General features: G+C 35.0%; 2 protein-coding genes across 7 annotated transcripts in view; one reads left to right on the top strand and one right to left on the bottom strand.

The window, feature by feature from the left end:
• Positions 1–5,585, top strand: part of Lrp2bp (LRP2 binding protein) — a 32,347-nt gene extending 26,762 nt beyond the window's left edge. For all 3 annotated transcript variants that reach the window (XM_046419102.2, XM_058571217.1, XM_046419103.2), the window contains 3 exons: positions 133–356; positions 2,142–2,316; positions 3,886–5,585. In XM_046419102.2, coding sequence (XP_046275058.1) covers positions 133–356; positions 2,142–2,316; positions 3,886–3,951 — 465 coding nt within the window. In that variant the 3' untranslated portion in view covers positions 3,952–5,585. The remainder of the gene's footprint in view (positions 1–132; positions 357–2,141; positions 2,317–3,885) is intronic.
• Positions 5,586–7,084: 1,499 nt separating this feature from the next.
• Positions 7,085–16,738, bottom strand: part of LOC124075591 (sorting nexin-25) — a 65,533-nt gene continuing 55,879 nt past the window's right edge. For all 4 annotated transcript variants that reach the window (XM_046419098.2, XM_058571214.1, XM_058571215.1 and 1 more), the window contains 5 exons: positions 15,970–16,086; positions 12,729–12,795; positions 9,452–9,633; positions 8,598–8,698; positions 7,085–7,680 (listed from right to left, as the gene is read on the bottom strand). In XM_046419098.2, the coding sequence (XP_046275054.2) occupies positions 7,600–7,680; positions 8,598–8,698; positions 9,452–9,633; positions 12,729–12,795; positions 15,970–16,086 (548 nt within the window). In that variant the 3' untranslated portion in view covers positions 7,085–7,599. The remainder of the gene's footprint in view (positions 7,681–8,597; positions 8,699–9,451; positions 9,634–12,728; positions 12,796–15,969; positions 16,087–16,738) is intronic.

The following is a 16,738-nucleotide window of genomic DNA, read 5'->3' as shown; positions in this document are numbered from 1 at the left end:
CATTCAAGGGGCTAGAACTACTTCCTAAACATGAATGTTCTATCATACTATTTTACAATTAGCCTTTTCTTTCTAGGATCCCCTTAAAATTTCAAATTGTTAATAAAATGATCAACTTGTGCTCCTTCTTAGGCATTTTATTGGCATTCAGAAGCATGTGGCAATGGAAACCTGGAGTCCCAGGGTGCTCTTGGTCTCATGTACCTTTATGGACATGGCATCCGCCAGGATACTGAAGCTGCGCTGCACTGCTTAAAAGAAGCAGCAGAACGTGGGAATGTCTATGCTCAAGGGAATCTCGTGCAGTATTACTATAAGATGAAATTTTTTACAAAGTGTATCACATTTTCCAAAAGGTGACTGTCTCAATCCATTTTGTGTTGTTACAATAGAACACCACAGACTAGATACTTTATAATGAATACAAATCTGTTTCTCACAGTTCTGGAGGCTAGGAAACCCAACAGAGATGCCGCAAGTTCAGTTGGTTAAGGAGGGCCTCATCCTGGGGAAGAGATGGGACGTATGTTGTTTTCATGTAGTGGAATATGAAAGCTGTGTGAAGCATCCTAAGAGCTTTAATCTCATTCATGAGGGAAGAGCCCTTGTGATCCAGTCACTTCTTAAAGAATGTCATCTTAGCAACACCTGAATTTTGCAGGGGACATATTCAAACAGCAGCAGTAAGATTCTGGATGAAAGTATTTCAGTAAACTCTGTGTGGTAGAGCACACCCATCCTAACCCCAGCTACTTGGGAGGCTGAAGCAGGATAGCAAGTTTGAGGCCAGTCTGGCCAATGCAGAAAGACAAAAACTCCACCTCCCAAATCACCAAAAAAAAAAAAACAAAAAAAAACTAGATGTTCTATGCTAGGCTAGATCTGTTCATTAGAACTTTCTACAATGCTAGGAATAGCTACTGAGCACTTAAAATGAATCTAATGTAATCTAGAACTGAACATTTAAATTTGATTTAGTTTTAATTAAAAAAAAAAAAGCTACATAGGGCTAGTGGCTACCATACTGAATAACACAATCCTATGCCCTTATCTTCAGGATTTCAGTGCTGTAGCTTTTTAAAACATTAATTGGTTTATTTGTAATAAGAAAATACTTTTACAGCAGAATTATAAAAATCGTGCATTTAAAATAACAGATCAATGCATCAAAAAATGTCTGCTAATTAAGTTTAAATTACTCCTTGTGTTCCTCAGTCATGAAGTTGTTACTGCACAATCAAAATACAACTTCATGATTATAAAATGAAACAGTAGTTATAAGACTGACGCCCTTATAAAATATATGGGAATTTTTCCCATAAGGCTCCACACACTTTTCTACATACTATACAAAAGCAATGTACAAGGAAAAATGCATGTTCTCAAGTGGTCAGCAGACTATGCATCTGCTGATGCATTTCACAATCATGCAGTTCCACAGAGCCCAAGGTCTCCCTTCACCCACAGCCCAAGTGAGAGACAGTGATGAAGAGATGAAAGCAGGAAGGACCTGCTTCTCCCCTCTCCCATCTTAGCTTTCAGGAAGCAGCTACTTAAAGCTTTGGGTGACCTCCAGTGTCCCTGAGCACATGCCCATCCCAATTAAGACTAAATTACTCCTTAAAAATCTGTGGAACTTTCCATTATCTTCCCCATTTCTAATCTCTCTAACATTGTGAATAGCATGGAGTTGACTAGATATTATGGTCACATGATTTTCCATATTTGCCTCTGGTTTACAAAAGATCGCCTTTTTATTTCCCACTTTTAAAGAAAACAGATATGCTAGCTTTTAAAAGTAGTTTCTGGTCCTATTTTAAGCTTAAAATATTATGAGAAAATTACTATCTAGAAATTTTATTTTAATATCATGAGAAAAGTACAATCTTTTTCTAATGGCTATTAAACCTAAAGAGTAAGGTCATAGGGAAACTGTAACCTCTTTAATTAGCTTACATTCCCCCAGTATCAGGTGATGATAATAACACATGACTATTCGTCAGACTACCTAGTTTGCAAAGAACAATGAAACATCACTTTGACTACAAGGACAATTTCTAGACATGTCATTTTGTAAAAATGTAAACCATAGCTGATGTTTTTTTTTTTTTTTTTAACTTCACAATTTAACATCCTATCAGGATTGCTGACTATGATGAGACTCATGACATCTCCATAATAGCCCAGGTCACAGACTGTCTCCCAGAATTCATCAACAGAGGCATGGCCATGGCATCCTTCTACCACGCACGGTGTCTTCAGCTTGGCCTGGGCATCACAAAAGATGAAGAAACAGCTAGACTATATTATTCTAAAGTAAGCTTGAAGAAAATATAAAGTTGTCTTTGTTAACTTAGAAAATATAAATGCTTTCTGCATTATTCTGATTTCCAAACCAAGTCCATTTTAGGTTTTAGACTATCCTCACTTGGTATTCTTTCTAAATTAATATAAGCAGAGAAAATTCTGGGTAAAAATATCTTGAAATGTGGTATATACATCCTGAAAAGTCAGCAAACCAAATATTGCAATGTTAGAACTCTTTTCCACATGATGGAGAGGTGATCATCCCATTATTTTGCAATAAGACCACCTTTAAGCTGAGTGTGATGGTGCACACCTGTAATCCCAACAACTTGGGAGGCTGAGAAAACAGGAAGAAAAATAAAGAGGACCATGGGTTTGTAGCTCAGTGGTAAAATGCCCTTGTTTCAATCCCTAGTACACACACACACACACACACACACACAAAGACCATATTCAGAATGAAGTGTCCATTTTTGCTGTTGTATTTACCATGGGAGATACTGATGGAATGGAGAAAATTTAGAGGCAGTAAACCAGTACAGGGTCTGGTTTAACCATGTCATATGAGGCATTGGAATAGAAATGAAGAATGTTTTATTCAGAGCAAAAGGATATGGCAGTGTGTATGTGGGGAGGTGTGCTGAAGTGATCTCACTGAACTAATAAAGTGTCCTAAAGAAAAGGTACGTGGGAAGAAGCAACCAGAGACAAGGTTCTTGTATTACGGAAAAAGGTAAGGCAGTACTGTGAGGGCAGGGCAGGAGGACACAGGGAAAGCAAGACCTAAGGTCATGAGACCCTTGCCTGACACAACTGAAACAGGAAACAAAAACAAAAGTTTTCCTTATAAGTCACCTCCTGCCACCAGAAGCTAGTGACCAATTTCCCTGGTACTGAAAGGAAAATTTCTGCACAGAGTGGGGGTGGGGGTGGGGGAGGTGGGGAGTGTTGGACAGGATAACCTTTGATCTCTCTCCCAAATTCCTGACATTCTGCAATAAACACTGATGTGGCTATGTCCCTGTAGTATGCTGTTTTTAAGTCCTTTTGAGTATAGACCGAGGAGTGGGATAGCTGGGTCAAAAGGTGGTTCCACTCCAAGTTTTCCAAGGAATCTCCATACTGCCTTCCATATTGGCTGCACCATTTTGCAGTCTCACCAGCAAGGTACATATATCAAAAATTTTCCTTGGCCCTGATAAAATTTTCTCTCTTTCAAATGATAAGTGGATATTTTTTAAAGATATTTATTTTTTAGTTGTAGTTGGATACAATATCATTAATTAATTAATTAATTTTTATGTGGTGCTGAGGGGATTGAACCCAGGGCCTCTCCTGTGCTAGGTGAGCACTCTACTGCTGAGCCACAACCCCAGACCCAAAAGTGGATATTTTGAGCATGATCTATTTTGCATGTGTTAGATTTTAAATTCCTTTATTTCTAGTAAGAAATACAGAATAGAAAAGGTTAAGAAATTTCCTTGATACTCATTGTACTTTCTTTACTATTCATTAAAAAAAGAAGACAGACTCAAACAATTAGAATACATTTAATGACTGGCTCCTTTTGATTTTAAGGCTTGTCGTCTGAATCCGGCAATGGCAGATGAACTTCACTCTTTAGTTATTCATCAAAGAATTTAGACCACAGTGCATTTCATCAAAGATCGTCAATCCTAACTCCATATAATGTGTATATTTTTATGGCAGCTATGTATGTTATTTTCTGCATCCCCAGTTATATTATCCTGGGTATTTTACAGATGATATGTTACCTTTGTTCTTGAATTTGTATTCTCTAATTTTTGCAACCAGAAACCTAGCCACAGGATCAAATTGCTGGAAGAGTCCTCAGAGTCCACCTCTTAACCTATAGCGTAGCCTAGACCATATTAAATTTGAAGCTATTCCTTAAAGCAAATGTCTTTTTCCTTTCTTACATACACAGTGTCTTAAAGATTTAGCAGTTCTAGTTAATAAGTTCCAAATCATAAATGCTACAAGCTTATTTTAAAACACCATTTGAAAGTTTCTTTAAATTTCTTTGGTGCTTAGTTTTGTGAATTTTGAATAGCACATTGTTAATTTGAATTTTTTGTTTCAGTCATGAAAAAATTTTAAATTCACAAAATAAGGGCCAAAGAAATGTAAAGAATTAGATTTTCAAATAACATTTTTGATATATAGCATTTCTACTTCTGAAGTTATTAAAGCTAAAAATATTTTTTAAAATAATTGACTTATTATAAACTTTTAAAAGAGAGGGTCTAAGAAAATTGCTTGGAATTTCGTTCCTCCAAATATTACCTCAAAGATCTTTTTAATGTGCAACACCATTACTACATCCCTGATGAATATTCATAAGATAATTCATTAAAGCAAGATGCTTCTTGGTCTTTCAACACATTTTACATTTTGAAAACAGATACATTCAATGCACAATAAAATGTGAGAAAGAACTCATCAAATCACCTAATTATATAAGAATTATATCTAAATTTTGTTTTAAAACTCCATGAGCAAGTCTTTCTGTCAGTTATATCTATGAAAGCAAATGGTGACAGTAAGAATAGTAAGAGTCATATCCATAAGATTGTATAGTGCTGGGCCTGGTGACACACACCTGTAGTCCCAGTGATGCGGGAGGCTGAGGCAAGAGAATCAAAAGTTCGAGGCCAGCCTCAGCAACTTAACAAGGCCCTCAACTTAGCGAGACCCTGTCTGAAAATAAAAAATAAAAAGGGCTGGGGATGTAGCTGGATTTGATCCCCTGGGCCAAAATAAAAAAAGTTGTATAGCAACTTTTTTGTATAGCAACCTCAAATATATTGTGAAACAAATATGTTGAAATATGTCTTAAAGATACCTTAATTATCCTTTTTTTGTTAACATAATAAATTAATATGCCTTTATTTTTATAAATCACAACATTCTTTCCATTAGTGGATTTAAACAAGATCTCCTCTTAGTAATGGAAAAATGGAATTAATTACATATGTGACAATCAATCACTAGAACTGTTACACAGCAGAAAATAACTTGCTCTTGTTTTATGCTGTGACTTGCTTGTATTTCTTGAATTCTATTTTGTCTTTAGATAAAGGGAAGAAATTTCAGGAGGAAATTTAGGTCTGTGAGATATCTCAGTCATGTTTTGTATATCAAAAATTATACACTTAAACCATCCTTGAAACTCATGTTCATATCACTACTGAATACTTTATGAGATCCCAGTAACACTGTTCAATGTCTCAAGTTCATTACAAGATTTCAAAACATCTCACTTAAATCTTTTCTACAATATAAACTTGGTTTGCAACCTTTAATCCCATCCATACAATATTCCTTCAACCATATGAAGATCCAAATTCCCAACCAGTATTCTCTTCTCCACACTTAATCTGGTTCCTAAAACTTTTCCTCAAGAATCTTCAAACAGGGACTGGTTCTCACTGTGTTGCTCAGGCTGGTCTTAAACTAGGGACATAATAAAGAAGTAAATGCTGAATCCATGGCACATTTAATAAATCTACTATCTTTCTTCAACCCAAAGTAACAACCACTTTTTAAACTGCCATTAAAACAAAGACCTCAGGGCTGGAAAAGCACTTGGTTTCCACCCACGGGGCCCTGGATTTGATCTCCAGTACTCAAACAGCCAGCAAAAACGAAGAAACAGGCTTCAGAAAGCCCAAATGTAAGGATATAATGTGTCATGTGTAGTAAAATGTTATGCCTAAATGTGAACCCAACATAGAATTTAAAAATTCAGTTCACTGTAGTTACCAGAAGGCGGATGACCTGGCACTTACTTACGAACTACTAGTGCCGCAAACAGTGATATGTATATACCTTAACCTGTGAGTAGAGTTAGTTTAACTCAAGTGAGCTGAGGCTTCTAGAATATTACTCTAAAACTTCTGTAAGACCCATTATAACTGATATCATGTGAAAAAATAAGAATTAGTAATAAATGTTGAGATATCAAAACTTTTTTGTCATTTGCAGTATAAACAACTACAGTTTAAATAATCACATAGAGTTATACATAGGACAGACATTTCCAGTTACTATGTTATATGAGTTCTTTGGGTTTAGCAATCTCATATTACTTCTCACCCCTGGATGTATTTTAAATGTTCTTTTCAACATCCCTTTGAAGGATAATTCTTATGTTGTAAGTAGCCAACTTTGGGTTTTCCTGAAATGTCAAATATTTTCATTTGAAAAAAAGGATCAAAGAGATTAATTAGAAGAGTCTCAAAGATAAAATCTAGTGTACTAGGTTTCAATCATTTATCTTTCAGAACTTGTTTCTTATTTTATGGATTTAAACTGAACTTGTACCTTTTCGTTTGTTTTCAATAGTTCTAAAGATTAGGGAGAAGACATTTTATTATCACTCCCTAATAGATGACGGAGCCCAAGAAAATTGATTGATTTGTCCATAGTCCCACTATCAATAACAAAACAAAATATGTACTCTGAATCTCCCCTAAAGCCCTGCTGTAGTTCTAAGATTTGATGATTATCAGGTTCCTAAACTCCTTGAAGGAACTTCACTCCTGTCTCTCTATCTTAATTGCCTCCTGGTTCAGCTCACATCTTACCTCCCTAATGCCTCATTAAAACACTAATTTGGCTCTTTTTATGCATTATAAGTCATAGGTTTCACATTAATTCTGTGTCTAGAAAAAAAGGCACTCAATAAATATGTAGACTGCCCCACATGTTTCAATCTCTCTGAGATATGCATCTTAAATATAAAGCATTGTGATTCATTTTTTATATTTTATTGCTTCAAATGCTTCAAACTATGGGAAATCTTTGGTAAAAATAAAGACAATAAAATTTTCACAATAACTTTACACAAAGCATTGCACAACAATGTTCTTCAGTACACATGAAATAACATAGGAATGTTCAGAATCCTCAGTGAGGAAATTAGCTGTACAATATTCATAGTTCATTTTAAAACAAAATTGTTTTCATAAATATTTAAAATATTTCCTAGCTTCTTATCACATATTAACATTTGTATTTCAATCAGTATTGTTGAACTTTTGAAAGTATTTTTATTACTTAAAAATTAATAAACAGGTTTTCTTTTTTTCCTGTTGCCTACCACAGCATCAAGACCCCTCCCCCCAATTCTGCTTATTTCACATAAAACTAGAGGGAGGTAACGAAAATAAAAATCAATATGTTCTCAGTCAGACCCTCTGTGGAAAAGAGGAAAATGTTTCATGTCTATTATTACAGACATTTCTCTGGTGGTTTATTTGTGCAGTCTCAAACTCGACCAGCTTTAAGTTGATCTAAATGAGTTTTCAGCTCAGGACACAGTTCAATTAGCAGCAACTCCATCAACACCTGTACCGAGAAAGAAGGGGAAAAAGTAGAAAGGTATGTTTTTACTCCAAGGGTTTCCTCAAAATAAATATCTATGTCTTAAGAGAAAAGTCTAAGTTTAATTCTGAGATTATTCTCAGTAAACAAGTGACTCTCAAACCAAAGGAATTAATATTATATAAACTTGATTATTTTATGACTTATTAACCATGTCAAATAAATCAACAATATTTAATATTGGTAATAGTGACTGGTCAAAATTTGATTTACTGAAGTTAAGAAAACAGAGGAGTTGGGAGGGAGAGCAAGGGAGGAAGATTATCTCAGATAGGGAATAGGGGTGGGAGGGAACGGGAGGGAGAAGGGGAATAGCATGGATGGTGGAAGGAGACCCTCATCATTATACAAAATACATGTATGAAGATGTGAATTTGGTGTCAACATACTTTATATACAATCAGAGATATGATAAATTGTGGTATAAAGGTGTATTAAGAATTGTAATGCAAAAAAATAATAAGAGATCTCATGTATAATGGCATAATTTTGCGTGAACATACTTTATATACAGAGTTACGAAAAATGGTGTTGTGAATGGATAATTATGTTTGTAATGCATTCCACTATTGTCATGTACGTAAGAAATTTTTAAAAAGTTAAAAAAAAGAAAAAGAAAACAGAGGAGGCAGAAATATTGCATCAAAAGTCAGGAGAGACAGCTAGAATATAAGGCTGAGAATGCTGTAAGCACTGGGGGGCACTTTTATTCTTTTTCACCAAATGAAGAGATAGAAACAAAAATGAAGCAGAAAACATGGGTTGAGAGTTAGAAGGAAGAAGAAATAGAATGTAATGGATTAAAATCTACTCCAATATGTGAACAGAAATATAAAATCCCAGAAGTGCTTAGTTTTTCTGGTAGACTTTAATTTACTCACATATAACAGATGCTTATTGGCTCTTGTTTCTTGCAGTGCCTTGAATATTTTTATTATACCATGGCGGGCATTTTGTTGTCCAACAAGGCTCTGGAGTGTATCTGAAAAATTAAGTATTTTTTAAAAATTTTTTGCAGTGCTGGGGATTGAACCCAGGGTTTTGTGTATGCTAGGTAACTACTCTACCATTAAGCTATATGGCCAGCCCTGAAAAACTAAGTTTTGATTCTGTGTTGCTATTGATAATGTGCACAATGAATATATCACATGATACATACATAGTAAACAAAGGCACTGAAGCATTAGGAATGGTCAGTTCTCTCAAATATTTAAAAAAAAAAGTTTATTTAGAATTTTCAATATAAGGCATTTATTAAAAAAAACTACAGTTGTAATATACTGCCACTACTAGTTTAAACAATTAAAATCAATATATTTTTAATACTCTTAAAATTTTACAGTACACTTTAGCCTGACCTCTACTAAAGCACAAAATTTACTATTTGCTCTAAAACATTTCTCTAGTTAAAACTTAAGATTCTCAGTATGAATTAACAAATGACAAAAAATGGCTTTTAAAAGTACAATAATGTTTAAAAAATTGCAAATAATGTTTCCTGAGAGATATAAATAAAAAACATCTTTTGTTTGTTTTTTAAATTTTTTTTAGTCATCAATGGATCTTTATGTTTTTACTTATTTATATGTAGTGCTGAGGATTGAACCCAGTCCCTCACACATGTGAGGCAAGCACTCCGCCACTGAACTACAGCCCCAGCCTCATGAGAAGATCTTAATAGGGCTCACATTCCCTTTTTATCTCTAAGCTCTCAGGTTGAGATCCCAGGCCTCACCTGGAATGTTTTCAAGTAGCTTTTGCTGTGCTCTCTGTTTTGTTTCCTGACTTTGTGCTTTGCTTCTGATTGTGGTTGGTGGTGCCAATTTCCCATTTGGCCAAAAAGCATCCCGGAAAACACTGATGTAGTAAACCAACATCTGCTCACTGAAAATCCAGTTCACTGTGTCCCGGATTTGTCTTTTAAGAGAAAGAAGAATGTTTGCATGAAGTGTTTTAAAATTTTACACTCAGTTCTCAAAAGGCATTCGTTAATGGATAGGTTAAGATATAGTCTGATCTAAATGTTTGATGAATAAACTAGGAATTCCATCTTTAAATCCTGGCCATGAATGTTATTTTTAATTTGCATGACCACTCATTCCTGGAGTCAACATATTTATTGGTGCCCATTTGTCTTATCTTCTTATCTGTATAGATAATAATTGAGAAATTTGTTTTTTGAAGCTTATTACTAACTGTGCATAACACTATGCACTAATTTCTCCATGAAGCATTATAAACTGAAAATATAAGTTCCCTTTTAAGATGGTTAAAAGTGGACTGCAAAACCTCCTTGTGCCCCTGAAGTCCTGGAGGAGAACAAGCTTGTTCACTAGTTGTCTCTAAGAGTTACTAGGGAAGACAACACCAGGCAGGATGCTCCAACCCAGAGGAAGCATCTCACATGCTCAGAGCAAGGGAAAAGATTATCTCTTTCAAAGATATAATACCATCTAGCAAACTGCAAATTTCCATAGGAATGAAAATTGGGCAGATGTTTGACTTGCAGATATACATAAATGGTTTTTATCTGGTTACACTGGTCTTCCACCCAGCCTTATTTCAGTAGTCAATTTTAACTGGCTACAAGTCTTCTGCTGTCAGAGGCAAGTAAACAAAGTTCAGAGAGCCCAGAAGTAGTAGTGATGTTGGGAGGAGAAAGCTTCTATTGAGATGGGAAAAAGTATCATCTTAGACTATTAGTGCCAGAAAAACCTAACTTCAAATTTGATTCATGAACAATAATAAATCATAAAGCTCTTAAGGAATCTGACTTTCTAACCAGATTTTTAAGTGAATAACATGAGGGTTTCAGAAATGCTATTGAAATACATGTTTCAAGCCTAGTAGTTCTTTCCACATGGTAGTCAATCACTATTGAATGAAGGTCTAGACTCTACTGTGAGTCAAACTGCAATGAATTCTATTTGAAACTGTACATCTATATTGATTAGAACTGTGCAATTCAAATCTAGACCAAGTAAAACAATTTTGTTAATTAATTTAGTGGAACTCCTGCCTTCAGAAAGAATCTGCTGACTTTCCTGCTTACCTTCCTAAAACAATCTCTATCATGCCAGCATTGCGTTTTCTGTAGTTTTCTTTTGGGTTAATCACTGGCACTCCATGAAGAAATGAAGTAAAAACTTCAACTTACAACTTAAAATTCAGTGACCCTTACTAAAAGACATCACCTATGCATTTTTGTCAATTTAGGTCTGATTTTTCTATGAGCCAAGACCTGGAAGAAACTTCGTATGCTTCTAGTATATGAGACCACGATTGGTACAAGACAAGAGGCCTAGCCTACATTGCTGCATAATTTTATTATGTATTATTATCTGCTAAAGGCAAAAATAGCAAAGTGCCAAGTGCTCCATAAGTCTTTATCTGATAAAAGATCACTGAAATTTTTCTACAAGTCTCCCCTCTATCTTCTTGAAAATAATTGCCAAATGTATTCACCACTCACAAACTACAGCTGCTCATTTTACAATTAAGAGCCAATATCATAAAAAGGAACAAGGAAAAGTATAGATGATTTGTTGAAACTGACTAGAAAAATAAATTAGAAAATCTCAAGTACTGAGAAAAATCAGGTCATTCTGGAAATTTCTTTGATGCTTGTCAACACCAGAGTTAAGAGGTTTGCTTTAGACTGAAACGGTAAGTAAAAGGGGCCATTTTTCTGATTAAAACAAAAGCCTATGATTCTAGGTCACCTAAACAAGGCCTGAATGCAACTTAAACTACTTTTTTTAAAATCTTAGAAATAAAAGTAGTAAACTTTTGTTTATGACCACAAGGAAAACATATTCTATTTGAAAATCTGTACAAAAGAGCAACAAATTTTCTTTGTTTCCTATAAAAATTTATAACTCTGTATGGTAAAGCTCTTATGTTAACCTCACATAAATATTTAATAATAAATTAATCTTTCATATGGGAAAACCTGACAATTTCATATTAAAATGTATTTTACCATACAAAAAAAAAGTGACTTTATATTTCACATGTCTATTCTGCAGGAAGTCATAATGCTTATCTCCTGAAGAGTTTGGATATGGAATTACTATTTAAAAGATTTTTATAATAGCAGTTCCAAATTTCAGGCCCAAAGGCTCTTGAGACATAGCTGAGTGAGCAGGCACAGGCCAGGAGGCCAAGTTGGGTTTGCTGACCAGTCTGGTAATCTCATATAACTCACATGATTTCTTAGATTCTGTTTCCTCACTGATAAAATGAGGAGTTAGACTAATCTTTGAGACCCCCCTTCAGAACTGAACCTACCTAATAATTTCAATTTGACTTCTAGTGACTGCATGATTTTGCAGTTACTAAAAATTCCAATAATTTCCTAGAAACTAATATTATTGATAATGAGTTTTTAGTAACAGACTCAGGGTTTTCATAAATAAGTGGCCAAAATGTGGATCATTTTTTATGAAGTTTAGAAAGATGTAAACATATATGTAAGTATGTATACATACATATGTATGTGGATAATGTAACTTAGATTAGAATTTACATATGGCCTAGATAGACCCATATACCCCCACCATGGATAATAGATGTTAACAAGAAGGACTGACATGTTAATGCTACCTTAACTCTAAAAAAGTTAATACACAGTTTTATTTCCCTCTAAGAAAATATTTGCCACATAATGCCCATCCTACTTTCATTATGGCTTAGTGTCTAAACCTTGGTCTAATTCCTATTATATGACAGTAACTAGTCATCTTGATCAAAAAGGAGCTCTGTAGAACCCAATCTTCTGACCACTGTCAGTCAGAATACTGATACTAACTCAAGCTTTTATCATCAAATTCACCATGCTTTCTGCAAGAGAAATTCAGATATTTTCTTCCCTATCCAATTTTAGAATCATATCAGAAACATAAAGTAAGAGAAAGATACTTATAGTTAAATCATCAGGTGGGTACTATACTATACAGTACTTGGACTATTCAGTAGGGCATAGATTCAAGTGTTAATTTTGTAACACTCACTTGTTGATGGTTCTTCCAAAAGTGACCTGAACGAGAGCAATTAATGTTCTTCTCACCCATTTAAACACTAAAATATAAATCAAAGGAAAACTCATCATAGGATATCACAATTAAGACATTTTCATAGCTGTACAAAGCATAAAATCTTACCACTTAATTCAACTGTAGACCTGATACTATGCTTTCTGCAGAATTTGGATCTAGCTAACCAAACTTCTGCTCACTAAGCACCTAATGAGAAGAAACCTAAGAGTTTTTGTAGCTCTCGATGGCTTCAGAAGAGCTAGGTTAGCAGGGACAAACAGTACTTTACTTCCTGTGTTTATGAATACTGGCAACAATGCCTGTTCCTTAGCAGACAGTGTGATTTCTACTGCAGATTTCTGACTGGATAGCTGAACAAAATTTGCTAATACATGGCTCTGAATGAGAAACATCTGTAGTAAAATGTTGACAAATATTGTGAAATATTAATGAAGTGACAGTTCGAACTGCTCGCATTTGAGTAGTAGTTTGTATATTGTGTATTTTATATATTTTACGTGTTTGGGGGAAGAATCGTGAACTGTAAAGAGTGAGGATCCTGAATGGGATGGGGATTCTGCAATCTCCTGTGCTGCCTCTGAGAGCAGCTGAGTATATATCCCCTTTTCTGAACCTTCTGAACCTCATTTTTTCCATCTAAAGAAGGAAAGAATTAGTGTTCACTTTTTTACTTGCTCTGAGGTGTTTTTTTTTTTTTGTATGTGAAGGGCCTAAACTTTTCTTATTAACTTAGAGATATATTTTATAGGTGAAGAAAAATGTTATGAGAATATATTACACCCACCAATATAAACTACATTTTTCATTTGTATGTTTACCTCCAGCTACTGTGATGTTTGGCTACTGACACATGAGGAAATGAGAAATTCAGACTTGGCTATAATGAAGCCACAAGTACAGGCCTCCTGTACCCAGCAAGAAAACCTAAAGGACTAAATCACACATGCCTTTGCACAAGGGCAGCCACACGAGTAAATACAGACCTGCCTCTAGACTAAAACATTCTGAAGTCCTTTCAAATTTTTTTTGAATGGCTCTAAATGTCCAGTTAAAGTAGTATTAATCCTCTAGGAAAAAGTCAAGTATGAGAGTCAGAACCAGGTCTCAGAAATGCCTTAAGCTTCTTCATGGAATTTGCTGGAAGGCTACCAAGCATGTAGACTTGTTCAAGTTAGGGTGGCATTCAGGCTGGGATGAGCATTTCTGTCAGAGATGATAACTTCAGGCTGCCTTTCTAGGGCAGAAAAGAGGTAGCTCTACCCAGAGGGTGTGAGCACAGTGCAGCTCTAGAAGGAATGCCTGACTGCAGAGTGGCTATAGAAAAGGCTGTATTACTGGCTCCTTTTTGTATACTGAACAAGAGCAGGAACCAAAACTGGTTTTGCTAAATATTCTCTCTCATCACTGATATTCTCTTTGTCTACTATTATTTCTTATCCTTCTCCAGTCCCCAACCACCCCCATAACAAAACAGTCCATGTCTCCTTTCAAGGTTTCATTTGTTCAAAGCTACAGAGGCAGCTGCAGCAGCACAAGGATTTTGCTGATGGCAAATATATCACACCTCATTATAAAGGATGTTCTATTTATTCCCCTCTGAAATGTCACTAGCAAAACCAAATGTACTTCTGAGCAGGCATTTGATGGAGAGTGTGCAGGATACAAAGAGCATTTTGAGCCCTACTAATCTCTCTGCGCCTATCAAAAAGAACACACCAACAATGGCTTATATAGTGTGTCCTCATTTTTATACCCACAATGGGAAACTGGGAGGATTCATGACTTCATATGCAGATTTCAATGAGGGAGAGTTAGACTTTAGATTGAGCACTATTTTTTTTCTATACTGAATCAAGTTAAACATCAGTGTACATCTCTTTTTCTATAGATACATTATGATAAACATCAATGTAACCTTAAAAGTATCTAAAATATGGAAAGACTATAGACAGTTTATTTGAAGGAATTTTTAATGCCCAAATGATATTCTATCTCATGGATATTTCTCTTTTTAAAAAATATATTTTTAATTGAAGATGGACACAATACCTTTATTTTATTTATTTATTTTTAGGTGATGCTGAGGATTGAACCCAGTGCCTCTCGTGTGCTGAACAAGCACTCTACCACCGAGCCACAACCCCTGCCCTGGATATTTCTTAAGTAACTACCTTGTCCATCCCCCACCTCTAAAGTTATCTTAGTTCTAATTTTTGTTAATTAAATTATGCTAAAATGAACCTCTTTACATATAAATCTCTGCCTTTAATGTAGAAATAAATTTCATCTATTGCTTAATGTAAATTACATTTTTGGATTCCTGTTAGTGTAAATTCACTGAAGGCAGAATCTCTACATTTTTGTTTCTCTAAATGCACTCAAAGGGAGAGTGATTAAAATTATATATCTTCTTAGCTTAGACTTAGGAGAAGAAAAAGTCCAATGATCAAAGATAATTCTGGCACTTAAAATTTTCTTGCCTATTTACTCATTAGTGCATGCATCTGGGCATTTTTACTGATTATCTATTATGGATAAGACATTGTAGATGCTAAGGATTAAAAGACACATGATGTATTCAAATTTATAACAGAGCTTTTTCATTTGCTAAGAATTTTTAAGTGACATGTTTAGGAACAAATGTAGGACCAACTTTGCTCCCAGGGAAAAGATGCTAATCTGAGTATATAGAGCCCTTGTGTCTTCTAAGTATATCTCCTTCAGAATCACTAGGGTGGGATTTCTCAGCCTCAGCATTAGTCATTATGGACAGGCTAACTCTGTTGGGGGTGCTGTCCTGTGCACTGTAGGATATTCAGGAACATCCCTGACCTCTACACACCAGACGCCAGCAGTACTCCCCACCATAAGTTGTGACAACCAAAAATGTCTCCAGACATCACCAAATGTCTCCACTCCCTACATTGAGAATTACTGCTCTAAAGGAAGAAAGGAGGCCAAAAAATAGGTCCAAAAAATAGGTCCCTGGCCACATGCTATACTAGCATCAAAACTGCACCTTTAGCCAAGATTGTGTATTATTCTTCCATGCAAAATAGTTTTTGTATAATTTTTAGTAATATGGCAATAAATACATGAATATAAATACATATCAATCGTACTTCAGAAATAAGGAGACATTAAATTAGTCCCACTTAATCAGTAAATAATACTAAATAATAACAAAGAGGCTTACTTCCTCGAAGTTCAAAAATCTCCCCAATTAACATGAAACATGGTTCAGCCAAGGAATCTTTCTTCCCATCCACATCATCACCATAATCTGACAGGTCACTGTCCTCCTCCGTCTCCTAGGGGTACAGCAAAGCCACAGGAAGCAAGTCACTTATCCAAGAAAATTACAGAGTTGTTGTTGTTCTTCAAATATAAATTCCAAACTATTTGCTCATGTTTTAGCTTCATAAAATCCCTCAACTTTTACACAAAAATCTATCTATTTTTCAATGTGGAGGACAAAAATCTGTCTGACCTCAGGGAAAAGTAAGATTCCAAAGCCTAATTCAAAGTTTAAAATAAGCTAATTAAAAAAACATTCAATGGTATTAATAATCAGTGCATAGGCAATTTAGAGTTTTCTAAAAATAAAACCATTTTGAGTTTTAAAAGTAAAGTTTAACAAATAATTTTACATTCACTGCTTTTTTTAAAATACGTGAATTTTAAAGTAATGCAGTTATTTTTTAAAGCTCTGCTTCAAGCTTTTATTCTGTACTTCAGCTATTCTCATTTTCTGATCTGCATGTCAGCAAGTTTCAGTTCAAAATTTCTTATGTCAGGCACCAGGCTAGTGAAAATGAATGCAATGTGGATCCAGACTTTTCTTGGCCAACAGCCACCTGGAGAGACTGATACATACACAGGCAGCTATTTTCACCAGATTGGATGAAGTATTATTACAGACATTCAAACACCAGCCAGTGTGAGGACAGCCGAGGAAGTCATTC

Source organism: Marmota monax, unplaced genomic scaffold (genome assembly GCF_021218885.2).
Source record: "Marmota monax isolate L192 unplaced genomic scaffold, Marmota_monax_Labrador192_F-V1.1 WCK01_AAM20220418_F8-fsc00892, whole genome shotgun sequence".
Classification (NCBI taxonomy): Eukaryota; Metazoa; Chordata; class Mammalia; order Rodentia; family Sciuridae; genus Marmota; species Marmota monax.
The sequence above is the reverse complement of the archived record's forward strand: the minus strand, read 5'-3'. Positions and strand labels throughout refer to the sequence as shown.